A 20,453-nucleotide genomic window follows, 5' to 3' on the forward strand; every position below is an offset into this window, starting at 1 on the left:
ATGACAAAGAAAAAAAAAACAAAACAAAAACGTGTATTAAAATCTATACTATTAAAACATAAGTTATCAGCTATCATCTCATGTGTGATTCTTTTCATTTAGACCACCCCTTAGAAATTGCTTTACTAATTTTGGGTTTTTTTTTTTAAATATGACTCAAAGCAAAAAGTTAAACACAAAACTCACCCATGATTTTTTTAGAATTTTCATTTGCCCTATTCACTCATAAGTTTGGCTTATTCACGAAAATGTCATTATTTGTTTTTTTTTAAATCGAGTGTTTTACTCTATTACTATCAATATACCAACCCACATAGAATACATATCAATATAAAAACCTTTACACCAATAACAATGAAAAATTAAAAAATTGGAAAAAATACATATCAATATATCAATAACCCTCTCCTCTTATTTAACTGCAAGTATTCGCTAACAAAATTCGCATCAACTTTTTCTAAAAGTTAATCTTTCCATCAAAAGCCTGTCCGTTAAATCCCCAATTTGTCGGTGTCACATCCATAAAATCTTTCGTAGATCCATCACTGGTAGTGATCCTAAACGACAAGCATTGTCCGGTCATAACAACACCACTATTCCAAATCTGTCCCCAGTTCTTCTGCATCTTAATCCAATCGGTTTTGGTTCCCTTAATACACAATTCCTTAATATCTCCGGCTCCTCCTACATTGTACGGCAAGACCATAACGAAATGAGGGTTTCCCTTGATTTCAAATTTGACACCTCCGGTCTTGGTACAATGAACACGTCTGTATCTAACTGGGACAACCCCGGCTTTGTACTGAGCGATTTTGAGGAACATTGGTTGGGAGAGATCGAAGTGTTTCTGTGGTGGGTTGCACCAGCTGTCTTTCTTATTGCTGGGATCGGGTGGACAGAAGTTTGTAGCTGTGATCTTGATGCTTCCGGGCAAACACCACTGTGGACTATTCGCACACTTGATCTCGTAACATGCCCCACAAGTGTAGCCATTGTTGAATAGTGCGGTGCTTAGTGCTGCCGTGGCTAAACCGAAGCCTTGTTTGTGTAAATCACCATATCCACAGGCTCCCTCTGTTAATGAAATGGGACAAGTGAGTATGTATTTTCATTTTGTAAGATTTACAGCTTCGGTTTGTTTGTTTGTTTGCATGTGTTTACTTTTGCTTTATATGGGGTTTCTAATTATTTTTCTAATTTTGATTTGTCAATTATAGTGAAAAATCAAAATGCATTTACAATTTACAAACGTATTTATAAGAAATTTAAAGTTTTATGCCACACATATTTATAACAGAAATAGGTGTATATACAAAAAGAAAGGCGTTTTATAAAATGTAGCCTAACCAACCATATAATTATAATAATAATTATAAAACTCAATTCCTATTTCTCCCTTTGGCTCGAGGTCAAATATTGAGTCTCATTTACTACGTGTTCATGTTGGTTAATGCATAAAACTACATATAAATAGTACCTGCAAAATTTACATTTTATACAGGTCTTTGAAATTAACAATTCTACTTACGATGAGTTTGGCCACCATTGATGTCACCGTAAAATGTGGCACGGGCATCTAGCCAACCAGCTACGGGTGCGTGATGACCGTGACCATGACCATGACCATGACCATGACCATGACCATAAGTCATGGGCACGATCCATATTACCATTGCCATCATCAAAACTTGAACAAATAATATATTTTGTAAGAGCTTCATGATTTTATCCTTCCTTGATTAAATTATCTTAATTCTTAGTTAGTAATGATTAGTATAGATGGAAATGTATGTATATATAGGCTGATAAATTTGGGGATTCTCGATGTTCTCGGGATTCAATTCGATTTCTGCGATGTTTTTTTTTGATGAAAGATTTCTGTGATGTTGCTGACACTAAGGAAGGTGCTTTTGTGGCCTGTAGACATATTTAGATTCTCTAACCCTAATAAATCGCTTTGTCAGGTCTTTGATTGGTCTGGGACTAAAATATTTTATAACATATATATTTTTGTGTAACGCTAGTTTTATTTTTCATTTTTCTCTTACACAAAGCGTTCTAGATTTATTATTTAGTTTGATGCGAAAATTAAGCTTAAATGGGCATGGGATACTCATGAGTCATGAGATGTGCTATCAATGTGATAATCTCTCATGAGATACTCCACTACTTATTTCTCTTCAAGTGTTAATCACTCTTTAGATGCTCTATTAATTACTTGAAAACATAGGGATCAAAGATAAGATTCGCAATGGCCGCTAAAAGTGATCTGAGAAACGCTTATGATGATACTGAATATTAACTCCAGATCTGGTCAGTTGCTATTCAATCTACTGCTCTTCGTTCCTAATCTGTGTTGCAATTGTAAGTTTTGATTCGATTTTCTTTTTTTGCATAGAGAGTTTCAAAAACAATGGTGAAGATATATTGTATTGGAGGTGGATATGTTGGTGGTCCAACAATAGCAGTGATCGCACTCAAATGTCCACACATGTATATTGTAGGAGTCATTGACATCTCTGTCCTACCTATCAACGCATGGAACAGTGATCAGGTTCCCCATCTACGAGCCTTGGCCTTGAAGAAATCTTCATGCAATGCAGAAGAAAAAAACCTCATCTTCAGTTACTGATGCAGATCTGCTTCTTCTCTCTTTTACCAACTGAGCTATCCCCTTTTGTGACCATTCATATGTTTATTTTTACAGGTACGTTGGTATTAGGAAAGTAAGCAAATCTCCTTCACAGCTCCTATAACTTAAATCTGGAATAGCAGAAGGCTTCAGCTCACTATCACGTAGTGAAGTCTATCGTGAAGAGGTCAGATAAAGGAAAAAAAAAAGGGAGTGAACACAAAATCTATTGACTTGACTTACATTAAAAGGAGAAAAATGTTTTGAAACGTACCAAAGGCCTTTGCATAACCACACAAAAACATCATTACTGCAGATTTAAGAAACTTTGACTTCAGAAGCTCAATAAGCTAACATGCATGACCCACACCAAACTAGTATCATAGGAGGTTGGACTTTCTCAAAGTGGTGTATAGCACAAAAACTAGAGAGATGCTAATTAAGAAATGTGTACACATCATAGAAAGTACCAAACTAGTAAGGAAGGGGATGGCAAATAGAACAACATGGAATCTTTGTGATAATTGAACACTTCGCTAGCCAAGTGCAAACGAGTATTCTTAAGACAAACTGGAAGTTTAAAAAGCTAATGATGTCCAGTTTCATCATTAATAAATTTACTAGGTGGCCACCCAAATGTTCCTCCCCACAAACCAGCATACTCTTGGTCACCTTCACTGATCGGATTTTTGACTGGCAGTTTATAAAGGAAAAACGTGCTAGGTCAATTTTTGGCCACCCTGGATAAAGACTCCTCACTGTAGAAGGCTTTGAGACTAAGAAAAAATGTGTCACCAGAGCTAATAAAGCTCTGGCAAGCTACGCATCCCCCATGGAAGTAAGCACTGCTCTTTTCCCAATTCTTGTTTAGGTCTCCCTGCGCAAGATTGTAACAAAACTCATCATCTTCGAGGTTCATGTTCTCCCAATATCTACCAAACTTGTGCATTTGGTTCTGCGTTCCAATGACATCCCTTCATTGTCTAACAACGTGGGAAATAATTTCCCACTTAATGGTTCAACTGCATGTAGACATACATGGCCTTAGTTCGAGCAAGTTCAATCCATCGCTAGCATGGAGCTCCTGAAATTTAACCCCACCCTTGTCTTCTCTCTTAGTCTCACTACTGCACAACGTCTTCTGCTCAACCTCGAGTGAGAGCACATTGCAACTCTTTTCGATGCCCGTAACAGGACCAGGATACAACAAGCAACCTCCTTTGCCTCTTCCATGGAGGAAAAACTTAGTGGAGCCATCAAAACCAGAGATTATCTCAAACACAGGTGACCACGTAATCCGACCTTCCTGAATCCCCAAAGGACCACCTTCTTGCGGAATGATACGGCAACCAACAACAGACAAGAAACCAGGCATCACGTAAACAACATTCCCAAGCTCAGGAACTTGGTTCACCCAGACCCCAATAAGAGGCTTCATTACCTCTACAAGAAACCGTCAAAGAGTCTTGTAAGATGAGATCCCTGTTCGCCATTGGACAATCTCGGACAAAGGAAGAACCTGTACTAGCTCACACTGGGCAAGCCAGATATTCTCGGAATGCGCAAGGACAAGGTCGTAGAGGCTTTTGCAGCATAAGCTTAGGTTGTAAACGTCGCTTGGAGAAAGAAAACGAGGGATAGCAACAAGAGAAGCAGACACGTACCAAATGATTCCGACCGTAAATGTCCGATCGTCATGATATGATGATACTGAGGAATCAGATCTCGGTTTGAATCAGAAAGCACACGAATCAACTTTTCATTCACTCATCAAAAGGAGAAACGACTTTAGGTTACTTAAGAATCACAAAGCAGAACTAGCTAGATTGGCTTAAGCATTTTTCCGCTTAGGTGCATAATATTAAATATTAATATAATAAATGTGATCACTGCATATGTTTTGTAATAATTTCTAGATTATACGTATTTTATATATGAAATTAAAGAAATATTTAGTGGTTTCTAATTATAGTTTATATATACTATATAAATAAATATAGAAGTGTTAACCAAGAATATTGAATTATAAGCAATTTCGATAAATTGTAAACCAATATCATGTTATAAAAAATTATATTATATCTTCTATTTTAACTTAAGAAACTTATGCTAATAAGAGAAAAAATATGGAGTAAAACGTATAATCTGAGAATAAACTGAAAATACTATTTTCGATCGGGTTTACTTAGATTAAAGTAAATTTTAATGATATTTTATAAATAATATGCATATTCTTAAAAAAATATATCATATCAAATAAAATGTTTAAATAGCTATAATGTATAGAAAAACTTAAAAATAACAATTAAAATCTAAAATCAATATGAAAAACACATTTAAAATTTATTCGCAGATTTTATCACTCTACATCTTCATCACTTTTAAAAAAATAAATTATATACATATTAGGTAAAAAATTATATTTTAAAATATAAATTTCATAAACATAAATGTTTCAACTATTTAAAGTCTTCAAAATAAATGATCATGAAATAAAATTTAAACAAAGTGAGAAGTAGACAAAAATAATATCTTGACGTGAATATTAAACGTTGTGAATCTTGTAATTTATACGTTGTAGAGACGACAAAAGAAAAAGATGAGAGACGATACTTTATTAACCTTTAATAAATCTTATTTTTATTTAAAAAAAAAGAAAAATTAATTGTTTCATTAACAAAATTTTAGCTTATATACGAACCGGGGTTTTTGACGGTTCGATAGGAATTTTTAACTGGTTCGATTTTAGTTGAGTTTTAACATTAACTCAACCTGAATTATTTTTGGTTCATGGTTCAATCCGGTCCAACTGCCGGTTCGGTCGGGGTTTAAAAACACTGGAAAAGTAGTGATTTTAGTAACATCAACAAGTTTAACTAAATTTTATCTACGTGAAAACAGTCAATAAAATGCCGAAATAACATGCTCTTACCAAAAACACAACTGAAAAATAGTATCACACTCAGAAAGCACAGGCCAGCAGGGCAATAAGACGTTGAAGGAAGAATCCGCAATGATTCCTTTTCAAATGAGTTGTTCCGAACTCAGTTAGTCCACTACTATCACCCAAAACTAAAATTAAAAATCAAAAATTAAAAATCAAAAGTTAGAAACTAGAAAAACGATCATCCCCTAAATAAGATAACAAAACAAATATTCAATGTTTAATAACAAAGCATCATGCAATGTATTCAATATGTCATGTTTTGAATATCTTTCTTTACTCTAATAGCAGACAGAGACCATTAAGAATCTTTCCAGCTGGTTTCTTACTTTTTTAATTCATTTTTTAAAAATTAGTTGGGACGTCGTCAACAATTATTAAGTGAGAGTGGTTACTTCTTAGCAAGACACTTAAGATTACTTCTATCATCAATTTGATCAACATTTGTGAGATTACTTACTCCATCGTCAATGGCAACAAACGTGATCAAGATTGTCCAAGTCAGCCCCTCTACGAACTCGGCACTCGGCTCTCTCAATTCTCTCAGTCTCCCACTAACTCTCTTTGACTTGCCATGGAAAAACTTACCCACTATGCAACGAGTTATCTTCTACAGACTCCATGAGTTATCAGCCGAGTCCTTTTACTCCCAGATCTTCCCCAAGCTCGAGCGTTCTCTCTCCATCACCCTCCACCACTACTCTCCCTTCGCTGGCCGCCTTACGTGGGACGCTCAAGATCCAAAGCCTTGCATCCTCTTCTCCCAGGGCGACTCAGTCACGCTTACCGTGGCAGAGACCGACGCAGAGTTCTCCCGCGTTTCAGGAGACGGACTGCGTCCGGCGGCAGAGTTACGTTCCTTTGTTCCGTCTTTGAAAGCCTCAGATGATTCTGCATCTGTCCTTTCCGTGCAGATCACGTTTTTCCCAAACCAAGGGTTCTGCATCGGCGTCACATCGCACCACGGTGCTGTCGACGGGAAGGTATTTTTGATGTTTATAAAATCATGGGCTTACGTTTGTCGATTACAGGAACATGAAGCTACTAAGAATCTACCCGAGGAACTAACTCCTAGTTTCGATCGTACGGTCATCAACGTTCCGACCAGACTGGAGGAAGAGATCTTGGGAATGTCGGCAAAGTACAGGAACAACAACATGAGGACGCTGAAGCCATCCCCGGCGCCTGAGATAACTGCTGATACCATCCGTGCCACGGTTGAGCTAACTCGAGAGAACATAGAAAAACTCAAGGAGCGAGTCAAGAACGAGTCAACTCGGCCACTCGAGCTGCGCTTGTCAACTTACGTCATTGCTTTTGCGTACGCTTGGACTTGCGTGGTGAAGGCATGTGAAGACGGTGCAAACAGACCGGTCGGTTTGTTGGTCGCAGCGGATTTCAGGCACCGGTTAAGTCCGCGAGTTCCGGATACTTACTTCGGGAACTGCGTGTTTCCAATAGGTTTGTTCGGATATGAAGCGAGGGAATTTTCTGGAGAAGGTGGTTTTGTCAAGGTGGTAGAGATCCTAAGTGATTCAGTAAATGGTTTGGACTCGGGAGAGATAGAGTCACACTGCATGAACTATGTGGATGGAGTGAAGAAAATTAAACCGGGTGCACAAATTGGGGCAATCGCAGGGTCACCCCGGTTAGAGATATATGGAGTAGATTTCGGGTGGGGCAGACCTGCTAAGACTGATCTCGTGACCATTGACCGCACCGAGGGATTCTTCTCTTTGTCAGAGAGGAAGAATGGGCAAGATGGTGTGGAGATGGGATTGTGCTTGAAGAAGAGTGAGATGAACATCTTTCTTTCTTTATACAAAAACGGCCTCTAACTATGCACCATTACGTATGGACACTATTCTTGGCTCACTCTTTGAGATTTATAAGAATCAGAACAGAAAACTAGTAGGAATCTATTAAAAATGAATGGGAGTGTATGAGTTAAGAATCAGTTGTCTATTGTTTGTTCTTCCTCTTGTTTTATAATTTGAAATCACTTTAACGCTTTTAGAGCATCAGCAATGCTAGAAACTTTTTTTGTTTCTTAAGGTAAAAAGTAGGTTAAGAAACTTTGTTAAGAAACTTGGTTAGAAATGAAGATTATTGGTAGAAACCTTTTTTGGTTCTTAGTTTTAATTTTTATTTTTTTAATTATTTGTGTAGCAAATAAAACATATAACATAGATAATTGAAAACATAAGAAAGTACAAAGTTAAAAAAAAAATTACAAAGTTGGAAAAAACAATTACAAAGTTGAAAAAACATTAAAAATGCAAATTACAATATTTTTATTAAATTCATAAAAAGTTAAAGATAAAAAGTTATTATTCATCTCCAAATTTATCCCATAGATGTTCGATCAAATCATGTTTTAGTTGTCTATGGACTGGTCTATCCCGAACTCTAGCTCGATTCGATATCTGAGAGGAGATCGCCTCGAGAGAGAGATAACGCCGACACTGAGAGGAGAGAAGAGATATCGTTCGTATCACCGTCGTAGGGATACAGAGGCCTCGATAAGTAGACTTTGAGGGGTCGATTCGCCGTTGTTACAACCGGAACACGGGTTCGGTCTCGAGAGATACAGATATCGCACGGGAGAGAGACAAGGGAGAAAAGAGAAGAAAGAAGAGAGAATGGAGTTGATTTGTTTTGCTCTTTCTCACGCGTTTTTCTTTCTGTCTCACCTAGGTGACACGTGCCTCCACAAACCACATATAAACGTTTCTTAATTAACAAACAAAATCTGCGTTTATAACCATTTTTGATTTAAATTCACTCTTTTAATTGCTAAGAAATCTCGCTATATACAGCGATGCTGTTGCTCTTAGTTACTCCGCTTAAATTAATATTAGTTGCATTTATTTCAAATCAACTTAGTTCTTTTTTTCTTTAGCTCATCCAAGAGTTGCCACTGAGTTTGATCACAGATGATTGACTCTGTCGATCATTTCGGATTAATATTAGTTCGTTTCTTCACACCTGTGTTTCACTTGATCATCCTTTTAACTTCATTTTGAGTCCTAGCTTGCTTTATTCTTTAATGGGCATTTTTTCTAGAACACCGAAGGACTCCTTGACATTAACTAAGCATGGACATATAAACCAAAAACCGAATTCACAAATATTCGAATGGTTTCTACCTTTGGAAGATCTATAAACTTGGGAATGTGGAAAATGAAAGAGATGGTTTTCTTAACACTATGAAGACTAATTCTCATGTTATTTGCAACCCAAACAAATATCTGAAACAACTAAAGAAAATAAATAAGTAAAGCAAAGAAACTCATGGATGTCGATTACATGTATTTCCAATTTGATATTCTGGTTTGGTTTGATGACTTGCGTCTTTGTTATGTGCTCCAAAATATAGGTAGAGAGACCAGGCCCGTGCCTCAGTTATAGAAAAAAAAAACGTTTGCTTAGGGCAGCAAAATAATTTTAAAAATCCAAGGCATCATTTTATTTAAGATCAAGGGCATAATAAAAGCATGAGTTTTTATACTATAAAAAGGTTCTGTGGTAGTTAAGATAAAGAAAAACATGGATTTATGATAAAACATGATTCTTAAGTTACAAAATATAGATAATTGTTAATTACTAATGAATTGGAGTAATTAAAGTGGTTAACAACAATAGTTTTGAATGTATTTTCTAAAATATTTTAAAAGTTAATTTTATAAAACTTTACTTTTGTTTAAATATGACATAAGAAGCATTACTGACTTAGCTATTTTATCTAAAAACTAATTAATAAATTTAACGATAAAAGTTTAATTAATAATTTTGTGCAACAACATTTTTTTTATAATTAATATTTTCTTTTTTAATTTAATTTTATATGATCCTATTCTATAGTAATTTATACTATTATTATTATTGAACAGTATGTATTTATTTTTTATTATATGGTTTAATGATTTTAATTTTTAATAGCATCGGACAGTGGTAATGAGTAATGCACAATCTAGTGAGCCTGAAAATAGAGCCACGCACTATCTAATGAGCCTGAAAATCTAAATTTTTGTTGTGAACTCTAACAATATACGCGATGTGCTTTGTGACACTGACAACAGTGCAAAGGTGTTATTTTATTTATTTGGTGGTATTTCAGAAAAATTTCCTATGATGGTTTTTTTAGTTTTTTTTCTTTTACCAAAAAAGCTCAAAAATTTTCATTAAACGGTAAATACACTTATACTCATAGTGTTAACTAATATATATACTTATGCTTTAGAGTTAAGATGTGAAGTTTTGATAGTGAGGTTAAATTTTTTTAAATAAATATTAAAAATAAAAAATAAAATTTTTAAAATACTTTCAAAAACCATTTTCGAATTTTAAAAAAGAAATTTGAAAAGAACAATTTCAAAACAGCTTCAAAAAGAATTATAAAAAGTTCAAACTTGAAAATATATAATCCGATACTATACAATTTTTATTTATATTTATATATCTATAATAAAATTTCTCTTAGTCTTTTTTTTTCTTAAAACTCTTTTGGTGATAAAAATTTAAAAATACTATTTGAGATCATTGTCGTATTTCCTAACCTGCTCCATAAATTTAATGCATGTCATTCAATAAATAACTATACTTTTATTTGCGTAATTCACAGAATTTATTATCTCTTTAAAAATATTATAAATTTAAATGATAAATAGTATACTAAAAATTACATTATTGCACTTTTATGTATTTGTAGAATTTCAGTTGGGATCTTAAATTTTTGATTATAATATGAAGCTGTATTTACATATTTTACGTTTATCCACGTAAAAGAAAATTTTAATATAAATTCAAAATATGTTTATGAGTTATAATATGTGTTATAAGTTGTAACATAGGATCATATTTTTTTAGTTTTAAATTTTTTATAAATAAATATAATTATGTTAGAACTGGAAAATCGGTTTATTAAACCATTTTGTATTACTGTAAATTCATTTTTTTGGACAAATTGTAAATTCATTTTTAATGTTAAATAATAGTCACATAAAAATTAAATTAGTTCCAACCTGAACTAAACTGAAAATCTGATGGAGCTTCATTTTTAGTGTTGTCGGAGAAGAGCCATGTCCGCCGTGTCTTTGATAGAACGACAGCAGGTAAAATGGAATAAACTCACGTCTTTATTACCCAAACTAACCGAAGCTCTTCCACGCCTTAACAATCTCTTGAAACTCTGTGCTAACTCAAGTTATCTGAAGACTGGCGAATCCATTCACGCTCATCTGATCGTCAAGGACCTATTATCTCGACCTGAGGACGCGTGGCAGATCAACTCTCTGATTAATTTCTACGCTAAACGCGGGGAAGCTCATCGTGCACGCAAGCTGTTCGACTCAATGCCTGAGAGAAACGTGGTTTCTTGGTGTACGTTGATGAAAGGCTATCAAGATTCCGGGTCCGACTCCGAAGTTTTAAAGCTTTTCGAAAGCATGCTCCTTTCTGGGGAACCGCAACCTAACGAGTTTGTAGCCACTGTAGTTATCAAATCTTGTTCAAGCTCTATGAGAATCCAAGAAGGTAAGCAGTGTCATGGATGTTTTCTCAAACATGGTTTGACGTCGCATGATTATGTACGTAACACTCTTCTCTACATGTATTCTTCATGTTCTGGAACGAGAGAGGCTATCAGATTACTTTTGGATGATCTTCCTCGTTGCGATCTTCTTGCTTTCAACTCCGCTCTCAGTGGATACTTAGAGCATGGTGGTGCTTTAGGAGAAGCGCTTGAGGTTTTGAGAAAGATGGCTGTTGAAGAAGATTTGGTGTGGGACGAAGTTACGTGTATGTCTTCTTTAAAGCTTTGCTCTAGCTTCAGAGACTTAAACATGGCTCGGCAGATTCATAGCCGAATGGTACGGCTTGGATTCCACTGTGGTGATGTTAATGTAAGTGGTGCACTCATAAACATGTATGGCAAATGTGGTAAACCCTTATACGCTCAGAGAGTTTACGACGGCACGCACTCTCGAAACATCGTCTTGAACACGTCCCTCATGGATGCTTACTTCCAGAGCAAGTCTTACGAGGAGGCTCTGAATCTGTTTGCAAAGATGGAAAATAGAGAGGAGGCTCCACCTAACGAGTTCACCTTTGCTGTTTTGTTAAACTCAGTCGCAGAGCTGTGTCTTCTGAAACACGGCGGTCTTCTACACAGCCTTGTCGTGAAATCCGGTTTTAGGAGCCATGTAATGGTTGGCAACGCGTTGGTTAACATGTACGCCAAGTGCGGCAGCATCCAGGACGCGTGGAAAACATTCTCAGGAATGAATTTTAGAGATATTATTACTTGGAACGTAATGATATGTGGATTCTCACATCATGGACTAGGGAAAGAAGCGCTTGAGGTCTTTGAGGAGATGATGGTAGCGGGAGAGGTCCCTAACCGCATAACTTTCGTCGGCGTTTTGCACGCTTGTAGCCATATGGGTTTCGTGGAGCAAGGTCGTTACTGCTTTCACCATTTGATGAAACGGTTTAACGTTGAGCCTAATTTGCTGCATTACACATGCGTCGTTGGGCTTTTGAGCAAGGCTGGATTGTTTGAGGAGGTTGAGAGTTTCATGAGAGAAGCTCCGGTCCAATGGGATGTTGTTGCATGGAGTTCTTTGCTAAACGCTTGTTACGTTCGCCGGAACTACAGTTTAGGGAAAAAGGTTGCGGAGTAGGCCATCGAGATGTATCCGAACAACTCAGGGATTTACATATTGTTATCTAATATCCACGCCAAGTCAAAAGAGTGGGACGGTGTGGCGAGAGTGCGTTCTCTGATGAAGGAGAGGCGAGTTAAGAAGGAGCCTGGAGTGAGCTGGATAGGTATACGGAACCAAACGCATACGTTTCTCTCGGAGGATAACCAACACTCGGAGATTGTGCTGATTTACGCAAAGGTGAAGGAGGTTTTGTCGAAGATTAGGCCGTTGGGGTATTCTCCCGATGTTGCTGGGGGTTACCACGATGTAGACGAGGAGCAGAGTGAGAGCAGCCTCTCTTATCACAGCGAGAAGCTAGCTGTGGCGTATGGTCTGATGAAAACGCCCGAGAACTCGCCATTGTACGTGACTAAGAACGTGAGGATATGTGGTGATTGTCACTCTGCGATCAAGCTTATCTCGAGGCTCTCGAACCGGTTGATAGTTGTCAGAGATTCCAACCGATTCCACCATTTCAAAGATGGTCAGTGTTCTTGCTGTGATTACTGGTGAAGACTTTTAAGTTGTCAGTCATTATTTTATAGGTGTAAATAGTGTCTACTAGTTAAATTTTTTTTTAGGTTGCAGGCTTAACCTCTTCATGTATGTGACATAGTCTATAGTAGCTTTTGGTATTAAAGTTTGATAACTCTGACAGAAGTGAATAGATTTGTTACTTCAGAAACTATAATTTTAGCAGAGATTGTTTTCCATGAACTTCACAAATCCATGGAAATCGATTCTTCCATCTTTGTTTCCGTCAAACGAGCTGATCATTCTCCTGCAGTTATCAAGGTTAGATCCTTGCTTTAAGCCAAGGATTGTCAAAACTCTCTGTAAATCTACTGGATCAAGAAACCCATCTCTGTTTTCATCAAAGACATCAAAAGCTTGCTTCACTTCCTCCAAGCTCGGCTCTTTCTCTTCAAACAGATTCGAAAGCTCCTTGGCAGTGTAACGTTTCTGAAGTCCTAAGCTTTCTGGGTCGGTGATAAGTCCTAAGCTTTGCATCACCATCTCTGCATCTTCTATGCAAAGACCATCGTCGTGTGAGATTGAGCTCTGAACCTCGAGATTTTTGCTCTTCTTCTCGGAAACATATTGTTGGTGTTGAAGAAGTGGGCAACACCTGGAGAAAAGGATCTGAGCGAAAGAAACCCATCTGAAAAACACGTTGAGGAAGGTATCCACCAGACCAAACAAAGGGAAAGCAGAAGAGTGTTGGCTTTGGGACAAGGAACTCTTTTCCATGGTTATAAGACAGTATAAGTGGTTTACAGTCATAAGTTTGGTTATGTTCCGAAACTAAAAACTTAGCAAATGAAAATGAAATGAAATGTGTGTGAAGGAGATGTGGGAGATATGAGTGTTATATATAAATGCATGAAGTGAGGAAGGTGCAGCTGTAAGAAGTGACTAGAAAAGAGGAAACTCACAAAGAAACTTTGTCTAAGAAATGAATAAGTAAAAGTTGAGTGGGAAATTTCTTGTGCTGCACCATTTCATGGGAGTTGTACTTTTGGACATATTTGAAGGAAAGTTTGATCAGTTTTCTATTTTTATGATTTAAGTGTATTTATTCTTGACATATGAAAGGTATCATCATTGTTAATAGGGATATCACGTCTCGCTTTCATCGTGTCTTACCGTGTGATACATTTCAGTTTTAAAAATACTAGTTTCAGAAATTTACAAATTGTCATGTTTTTCTTTTACGGCAAACTTGGGGACAAGATCATTTTTCTATGCTTAACCTTTTCGTGCAAGAATATGCTTAGATAACTGTTTTGACTGTTATTTCTTAAGCTAGTCAATGTTGTTCGATCGGCTTTTGCCTTGTCTAGTTAAGGTTGTCGTGTAAGTATTTTGCGTGTTTGATTCCGGGATTGTAATAGTTTTTTTCTTTTCTTTTCGGGATTATAATAGTTAGGCCATCAGCTTTTGTTTTGAGATTGTACTCAATCAACTGCCAGCTTGTGTTATTGAGATGAAAGTAGTGGAATCACCAACTAATTTGTTTCGATCATATGTATCTGGTTTTAGGTTATCAATAAAATTTGACAAAAAAATAACCTTTTTCAACTGAGAAGCCAACTTTAATGACTTTCAAAAATGTTTATAAACCCCAATCCCAACCTTGACATCAAAGAATACTCACCTATCTCCCCCCTATCTTTCTTTCTCTCTTGTTCAGGTTTGTACACTCTAGTAGCCCCTTTTCTAATGAAGAGTCATCAAAACATTTTATTTTCAAACAACGTGATACTTTTCCCTTTGGACCGGAGTATATATAAGCCTGAGACGATCGTAGCCTGAAAACATAGAAGCAGTTAAGTCTCTCTAAGATATATATAACTAATTTCCACAATTAACTATAGTGATTTTCTTCTCTTCACAAAAAAGTACTGATTGTTTTCTCACCATGATTCATGACTTGGTTGACTAAGACAAACACGAATTAATGTCACAGTTGCAACTAATTTCCTTCGTAATTTCCAGGAAATTGCTAGTGAACAAGATTGAGACTGAGTGGCTTCCTCTTCTTTTGAACTCTGTTATCTTTCTCAAATCAAAATTTTCTTAGATTGGTTGTTTTGGTCAATATGTGCTAAATCATGAAGAGTGCTTGAGGAAGAAAAAAATTTAAGAGCAACCCAAAAGTAGGGCATTTTCAACGTAATTAGAAAAATAAAATTGCAAATAGTAGAATCTATTTAAAATGGTTTTGTTACACAAAAAATCTAAATCTACTATTTTGATTTTTTGTTATTTTATAAATAAATTAGATCGTTTCAGATTTGTATTAAAAGGTGTTTTCAGTTGTACATTCGAATTTATCACAAAGATATTTTAAATATTCTTTTAATTGGTATTGTAGATAACTGTATTCATAAAAGATGACTGCAAAAAAATAAAAATAAAAGATAATCTAAAAACTAACCCATTTTCAAATGTTGTGGGAGATACATCTTTCAAAAGTTCAATTAATTCAACAAATCATAATATAAGAATAAAACTTGAGCATCTCGATTGAACTTCATAACTAACAGATATTCTTCCTCAAGTTTTGTGCCATGTCAAAGTCCCCATGATGAATATCTTGGCAGGCAGTTCAGCAGCGGATGGAGAGAGATACGTAATTCTTTCTTCACCAAGATCAACATCCGTAATATACACAAATCCAGCAACAATGCTGCAAAAATTTATACACAATTACGGATTAATGACTACTTCATCATGCCTTAGGTTTAGTCATACAAAGTTTGGAGATAACTACCTTGAGATAATGTGATGAGGCTGTTTAGCGTATGAGATAGCCAGAACTGTATTCACAAGATCTTTGTCAATCAACACAGGTGTGATCCTCAAAGGTTCAGTAGACCTTGACTTCTCTAACAAGGCACCGATTCGATAAACTTGCATATCAGTGAACTTGGCGGTTTTGGTGTAGGCCGTGAGATTGTTTGTGGCTCCACTGAAATATCTCTGTGAATAAGAAAAGCAAAATCCATTTGCTTTAATCAAACATATTACATATATAGAAAGAAATCGCCAGAGCTAAATATAATTTACCTGAATGCTAATGTTCCTCAACATTTTGCGAAAATCCGACAATCTGGAGAAAACTCCAGATGACCTCTCAAGATTCAAGATTTGTACGTTTTTCTTGAATTTGAAAGCTTTGTTCAAATCATAGACAAGTTCTGTTTCCTGCATATGGCAAAAATCAATGAAGGGCAATCTAGGTTTCTTGAATTACTTTAAAGCCAGAGAAGAGGGCTTTGGTATGTTACTTGACCAAGGACGATGACTAAAGATGCATTAAAAATCCTTATTGCATGGAGAAGCAGCTGCATTAAGGCTAGCAAATTAGTATGCGGTTCATAGCGAACATAATCTCTTTTTGACATAAGAAACTAAAATTTACCTGATAACCAAGACCACTTGTCCATCCCATTGTGTCAATCACCATACCAGAACGTCGAGATTCGGCGTTTATAGCAAACTCTTCTTCTAATTCTCGAGCAAGCTCTTCAACAAGGTACTTGTACAACCTAACGTTGTTCCTGAGAGTACAAAAAAAGGAGATAAAGAATATGAGTTTCAAGTTTAGCTCATTTGGACCTGAAGATTCAGAATTTGAAGTCAATTACGTCGCTGTGTTGTGACCAAAATAGTGCACAAGGGCCTTATGAAGAGGTAGTCCTTCAACAGGATCCACTGGCATTTCAACAGATGTAGCAGCAATAGTTCCTGGTATGGTTATCGAGCTTTGTCCGATATTAAGGTCAACAAAGGTCGGTTTGCAACCATCTTTTGCTGCCCAACTAAGAAGCATTTTGGCTAATGTGCTCTTCCCAGAGTCAGTATCTCCGACAATGATAACCCTTGGTCCCTTCATCATGCGAAACCGTACAAATTAACAAAACCACAACTCAATGTTGCTACATGGATATACTCAATTTTTAGTACGGAATAATAAAAGCACCTGTGAAGAAACATAATCTCTTGTTGAGGACGTAACCCGATGTCTTTGTACTTGTAGAGAGTTGTGTATACTAAGATAGCTTACCATAGGTGTCTACAACGGGGGCATTATTAGTAAACATTTATAATACTGCTAAATTATATGAACAAATTGTGGATGAAACCATAACCTTACCTCAACAGATGTATTGTCAGTCTCTGTGACGCCATCTATTTCGAGTGTTGCACCATACCACGTAAAGACCTGAAAGGTGAGCACTCATCTTGATGAGATGTAATCATCAATATTAGAATTTACTTTCTATGCAACCAACTACCTAAAGCTCGAACTTTTCAGAGCTAACCCACACGGACAGAGGATGAATGCGACAGAAACTAATGAAACCACCCATGAAGTAAAAATATTCTGAAAATCTGGTTGTTACAAATTAAAGTTAGAGAAAGAATTGTATTAAGTTTAAAATTACATAACCATATAGCAGATGGAATTTTCTTTGACGCTGCCTAGCTATTTCTATTGATAGTCGAGATCACATCTCATCATGTCAAATAAAAAAAAAATTGTGACGCCTAACTACTTGATATGTAACTATATAATCATTATAACACATCAAAAGGAAAGAGGACGAAGGTGATAGAATCTCAAGAACCATAACAAAAAAAAATGAAAATGAAAACTTGTACTTGTTATAGAAAGAGTTGTACTTGTATCTTATGCTTTTTATCAAAGAGGATGGATAATTCCCTCTAGTATTTGTATTCAAGAAAGTTGATGAATGAAAGTTAGTTGTGTTTCAAAAAAAAAAAGAACATACTGCGAATTGCTGGAGAGGAGGAAACGTGAGCCAGACGTTTCGTAGAAGCTCGGAACCAAAAATCTCAACTTTGCCATGGAGCACTCGGAGTTTGAGAGGCGAAATCTGGGGGACTTGGATCCTTATTTCGCTTTGTTTCTCTAACGTTACTCTTCTTACTTGAGGACTAAACTCAGTAGCACCCGTAGCCGCATCACTGTTCATCGACAGACCACAGTATGACATGTCTATCTCTAAAGGTGACATAGACTTTTTTTTGAAAGAAAACAGCTTTGATATCCTTTGTTTAATTTAACTATCAATTTCAAGAGTTAAGCAAAAAGAAAAAAAAACTATCAATTTAAAGACGCTCCGTTTTCTGTAAGGGAAGACGAGAAGTTTGTAACTTTTTTCGATTTTCGACGTGTGAGAGAAATGCGAAACGTTTTCATTCAATACCATTATGGCAAAGACGATTTCTAGTTTTAAAATGATAAACTAGATTTTGACCCGTGCAACCGCACGGATGTTTGTTTTCACATTTCTATACATAAATTATTGTTTCAGAACATAAGTGGTATATATTTTTAATGTTAATTATATACTTAAATATTTATATAACTATTTCAAATAAAATAATTTTATAATTTACATGTTATAATTAATTAATTGTTTAAACCGTATGTATTTACCACTTCTTATTATATATTTATCTTATTGTATTTGCATTTAGTTATTAAGCAAATTGATATATTAATGAAAAAATATATTTTAAAATTATTTCGTATTTAATTATGCTAAATTCGGACCCGTCTTTCAAAACTGGATTTCTTTTTACCAATATTTTTATGCTCATTCATTTTAGATAATTTATTATTGTATATATAAAAGTCTAAGATATGTTAATTTTTAGACATGTATTATATAGTTTGTTAATTTTAAGCTGTTCTATCATCATATTATATTTTAAATAAATAGTTTATATTTATGAAAATAAAATTTATAAATTTATCAATTGAATATAATTTTATCATATTTATTTTAGTATAATAATTATATTTTAACATGATCATGACTATAAAGTAGATAAAATATGATATAATTTATTTATTTTCATTTTTAAACGATAACTTAAAATACATTAAGTTATTGTTTAAATATTTTTACACAGATTTATTAGAATTTTTAAAATATAATATATAAATATATTTATATTTAAAATGAAAATATATTATGATTAAAGTAGTTACAAAGATTTTATATTATTAACTTTAAAGAAATACATGTTAATTTTTATACATGTATTATATAGTTTGATAACGTTAACCCATCTTACCAACATATTAGATTTTATTTTTGAACATAAATATTTTATAATTACGAAAATAAAATATATAAATATATAAATTTAATACAATTTTATTATATTTAGCTCAATATAATAATTTTATTTTAATATGATTGATTATGATTATATAATAAATAAAATATTATAAATTTTTTTTTATTTTTTATTTTATATAACTGAATATATTAATGTATAATAATATTTTAAACTAATTTCGAAATTAGCAAAAATATTTAAATATAATTTTGAAAATGAAGATCTTGTAAAAATCTTTTTAAACAGATTTGTTAGAATTTTAAAATAAATATATTTATATTTAAAATGAAAAGATATCAAAAGATATTATGATTAAAATATTTTAAAATTTTTATTTATTATTAGTCTGAACTAAAATGTAATATGAATTTCTATGAATAGGTCCATTAGGTCCATTTTTTAAAAAATCACACATGAATAAAGGTTGTGACTTCTGTTTTAATATATAAGATGATTATTCTTTTCATTTAGAAAATAAAACAAAATAGTTTTCGCTTATTTACTCTACAGTCTAATCTTTAATTAAAAGCATCTTTAATCGTCCAACTTTACTTTATTTTTTTTATAATAAGTTAAAATGAATTTATTTTATAAGAGCATCTCCAAAAAAAACTCTATAACTCTAAATATAGAGTTTTTTGCTCTCCAAAAAGGAACTTCAAAACTTCAAATTTGAAGTTTTGAAGAGTGAAACTCCAAATATAGAATTTCACTTTTCAAAAAGTTTCATCTTTTTATTTGCATTTTGGTCCTTACAATTATACATCATATTTATAATTCTTAAATATTTTTTTGTTTATTGTTTTAATCCTTAAAAATTTTATATCTCATAAATATTTCAATTTTTTTTATAAATTTAAGTTTCACACATGAAATTAAATAAAAAAAACTTAAAACAAAATATATAATATTTTAAAACTAGAATTAAACAACAAGAATATTACAAAAAACCATAATAAAAACTTATTAAAAATACACATGAAGACATAATTATTACTCAAATTTAAATATTATAACAACACTAATAGTATGGTAAATTTACACCGGAACCTCCAAAATCTCCAAAATATTGTCCAAACAAATTTTGTGTAACCGAAGATGATTGTTGTTGTTGCTCTTGACGCATTTTTCGTATGATTCTTTCTTGTTCAGATCGAATATATTCACGAATATTAACATCATCGATTGAAGCTAAGTTTTTTAGCAATATTTTATTTTCCTCTATTACTTCTTTAAAAGCTAACTTTTTTGCTTCATTTTGCAGTCGTAATCAATCATCTCATGACCTTTTTCCATGCTTGTTGTACTTTCGTTTAAAAGATCAATGATTTTTTCGTTTGATGATATCAAACTATCAGCAGCCATATTATGAAGATATCCGATTTCAACAATTGTTGGCTCGTAATCTACAAATAAAAAATAAAGAGAATCATTTCTTACTTTGAAATGCACTAGTTGATCATATATGGGAGCATTATGGAAATAATTTTATGGAATAATGTAA

General features: G+C 34.1%; 5 protein-coding genes and 1 pseudogene across 6 annotated transcripts; 2 read left to right on the forward strand and 4 right to left on the reverse strand.

Annotated features, from left to right (window-relative positions):
- Nucleotides 1-176: 176 nt before the first annotated feature.
- On the reverse strand, nucleotides 177-1,749 carry LOC106454458 (expansin-A24-like). Its single transcript, XM_013896578.3, has 2 exons — nucleotides 1,529-1,749; nucleotides 177-1,074 (listed from the first exon to the last, which is right to left on the reverse strand). The coding sequence occupies exons 1-2, from the start codon at nucleotides 1,719-1,721 to the stop codon at nucleotides 458-460; spliced, it is 810 nt and encodes a 269-aa protein (XP_013752032.2). The 5' UTR covers nucleotides 1,722-1,749; the 3' UTR covers nucleotides 177-457.
- A 62-nt stretch (nucleotides 1,750-1,811) lies between these two features.
- Nucleotides 1,812-5,017, reverse strand: LOC106453295 (annotated as a pseudogene).
- A 1,029-nt stretch (nucleotides 5,018-6,046) lies between these two features.
- On the forward strand, nucleotides 6,047-7,414 carry LOC106454457 (BAHD acyltransferase At3g29680). Its single transcript, XM_022689328.2, has 2 exons — nucleotides 6,047-6,559; nucleotides 6,608-7,414. The coding sequence occupies exons 1-2, from the start codon at nucleotides 6,047-6,049 to the stop codon at nucleotides 7,412-7,414; spliced, it is 1,320 nt and encodes a 439-aa protein (XP_022545049.2).
- A 3,174-nt stretch (nucleotides 7,415-10,588) lies between these two features.
- LOC106450558 (pentatricopeptide repeat-containing protein At5g39680-like) lies at nucleotides 10,589-12,971 on the forward strand. 2 transcript variants are annotated; one of them, XM_022688679.2, is made up of 2 exons: nucleotides 10,600-10,690; nucleotides 10,783-12,971. In XM_022688679.2, exon 2 carries the CDS (start codon nucleotides 10,931-10,933, stop codon nucleotides 12,257-12,259), a length of 1,329 nt encoding a protein of 442 aa, XP_022544400.2. In that variant the 5' UTR covers nucleotides 10,600-10,690; nucleotides 10,783-10,930; the 3' UTR covers nucleotides 12,260-12,971. The 2 variants fall into 2 exon arrangements, with proteins under 2 accessions (XP_022544399.2, XP_022544400.2); XM_022688678.2 differs by having other exon boundaries at nucleotides 10,589-12,971.
- On the reverse strand, nucleotides 12,941-14,936 carry LOC106450559 (probable calcium-binding protein CML46). Its single transcript, XM_013892237.3, has one exon. It carries the CDS (start codon nucleotides 13,565-13,567, stop codon nucleotides 12,977-12,979), a length of 591 nt encoding a protein of 196 aa, XP_013747691.2. The 5' UTR covers nucleotides 13,568-14,936; the 3' UTR covers nucleotides 12,941-12,976.
- Nucleotides 14,937-15,149: 213 nt separating this feature from the next.
- Nucleotides 15,150-18,102, reverse strand: LOC106453294 (protein CLP1 homolog 5). Its single transcript, XM_013895560.2, has 9 exons — nucleotides 17,587-18,102; nucleotides 16,947-17,015; nucleotides 16,773-16,865; nucleotides 16,438-16,679; nucleotides 16,212-16,350; nucleotides 16,078-16,134; nucleotides 15,857-15,994; nucleotides 15,561-15,769; nucleotides 15,150-15,476 (listed from the first exon to the last, which is right to left on the reverse strand). The coding sequence occupies exons 1-9, from the start codon at nucleotides 17,830-17,832 to the stop codon at nucleotides 15,344-15,346; spliced, it is 1,326 nt and encodes a 441-aa protein (XP_013751014.2). The 5' UTR covers nucleotides 17,833-18,102; the 3' UTR covers nucleotides 15,150-15,343.
- Between the last annotated feature and the right edge of the window lie 2,351 nt (nucleotides 18,103-20,453).

The sequence above is a fragment of the Brassica napus genome, chromosome A4 (assembly GCF_020379485.1).
Source record: "Brassica napus cultivar Da-Ae chromosome A4, Da-Ae, whole genome shotgun sequence".
NCBI lineage: Eukaryota > Viridiplantae > Streptophyta > Magnoliopsida > Brassicales > Brassicaceae > Brassica > Brassica napus.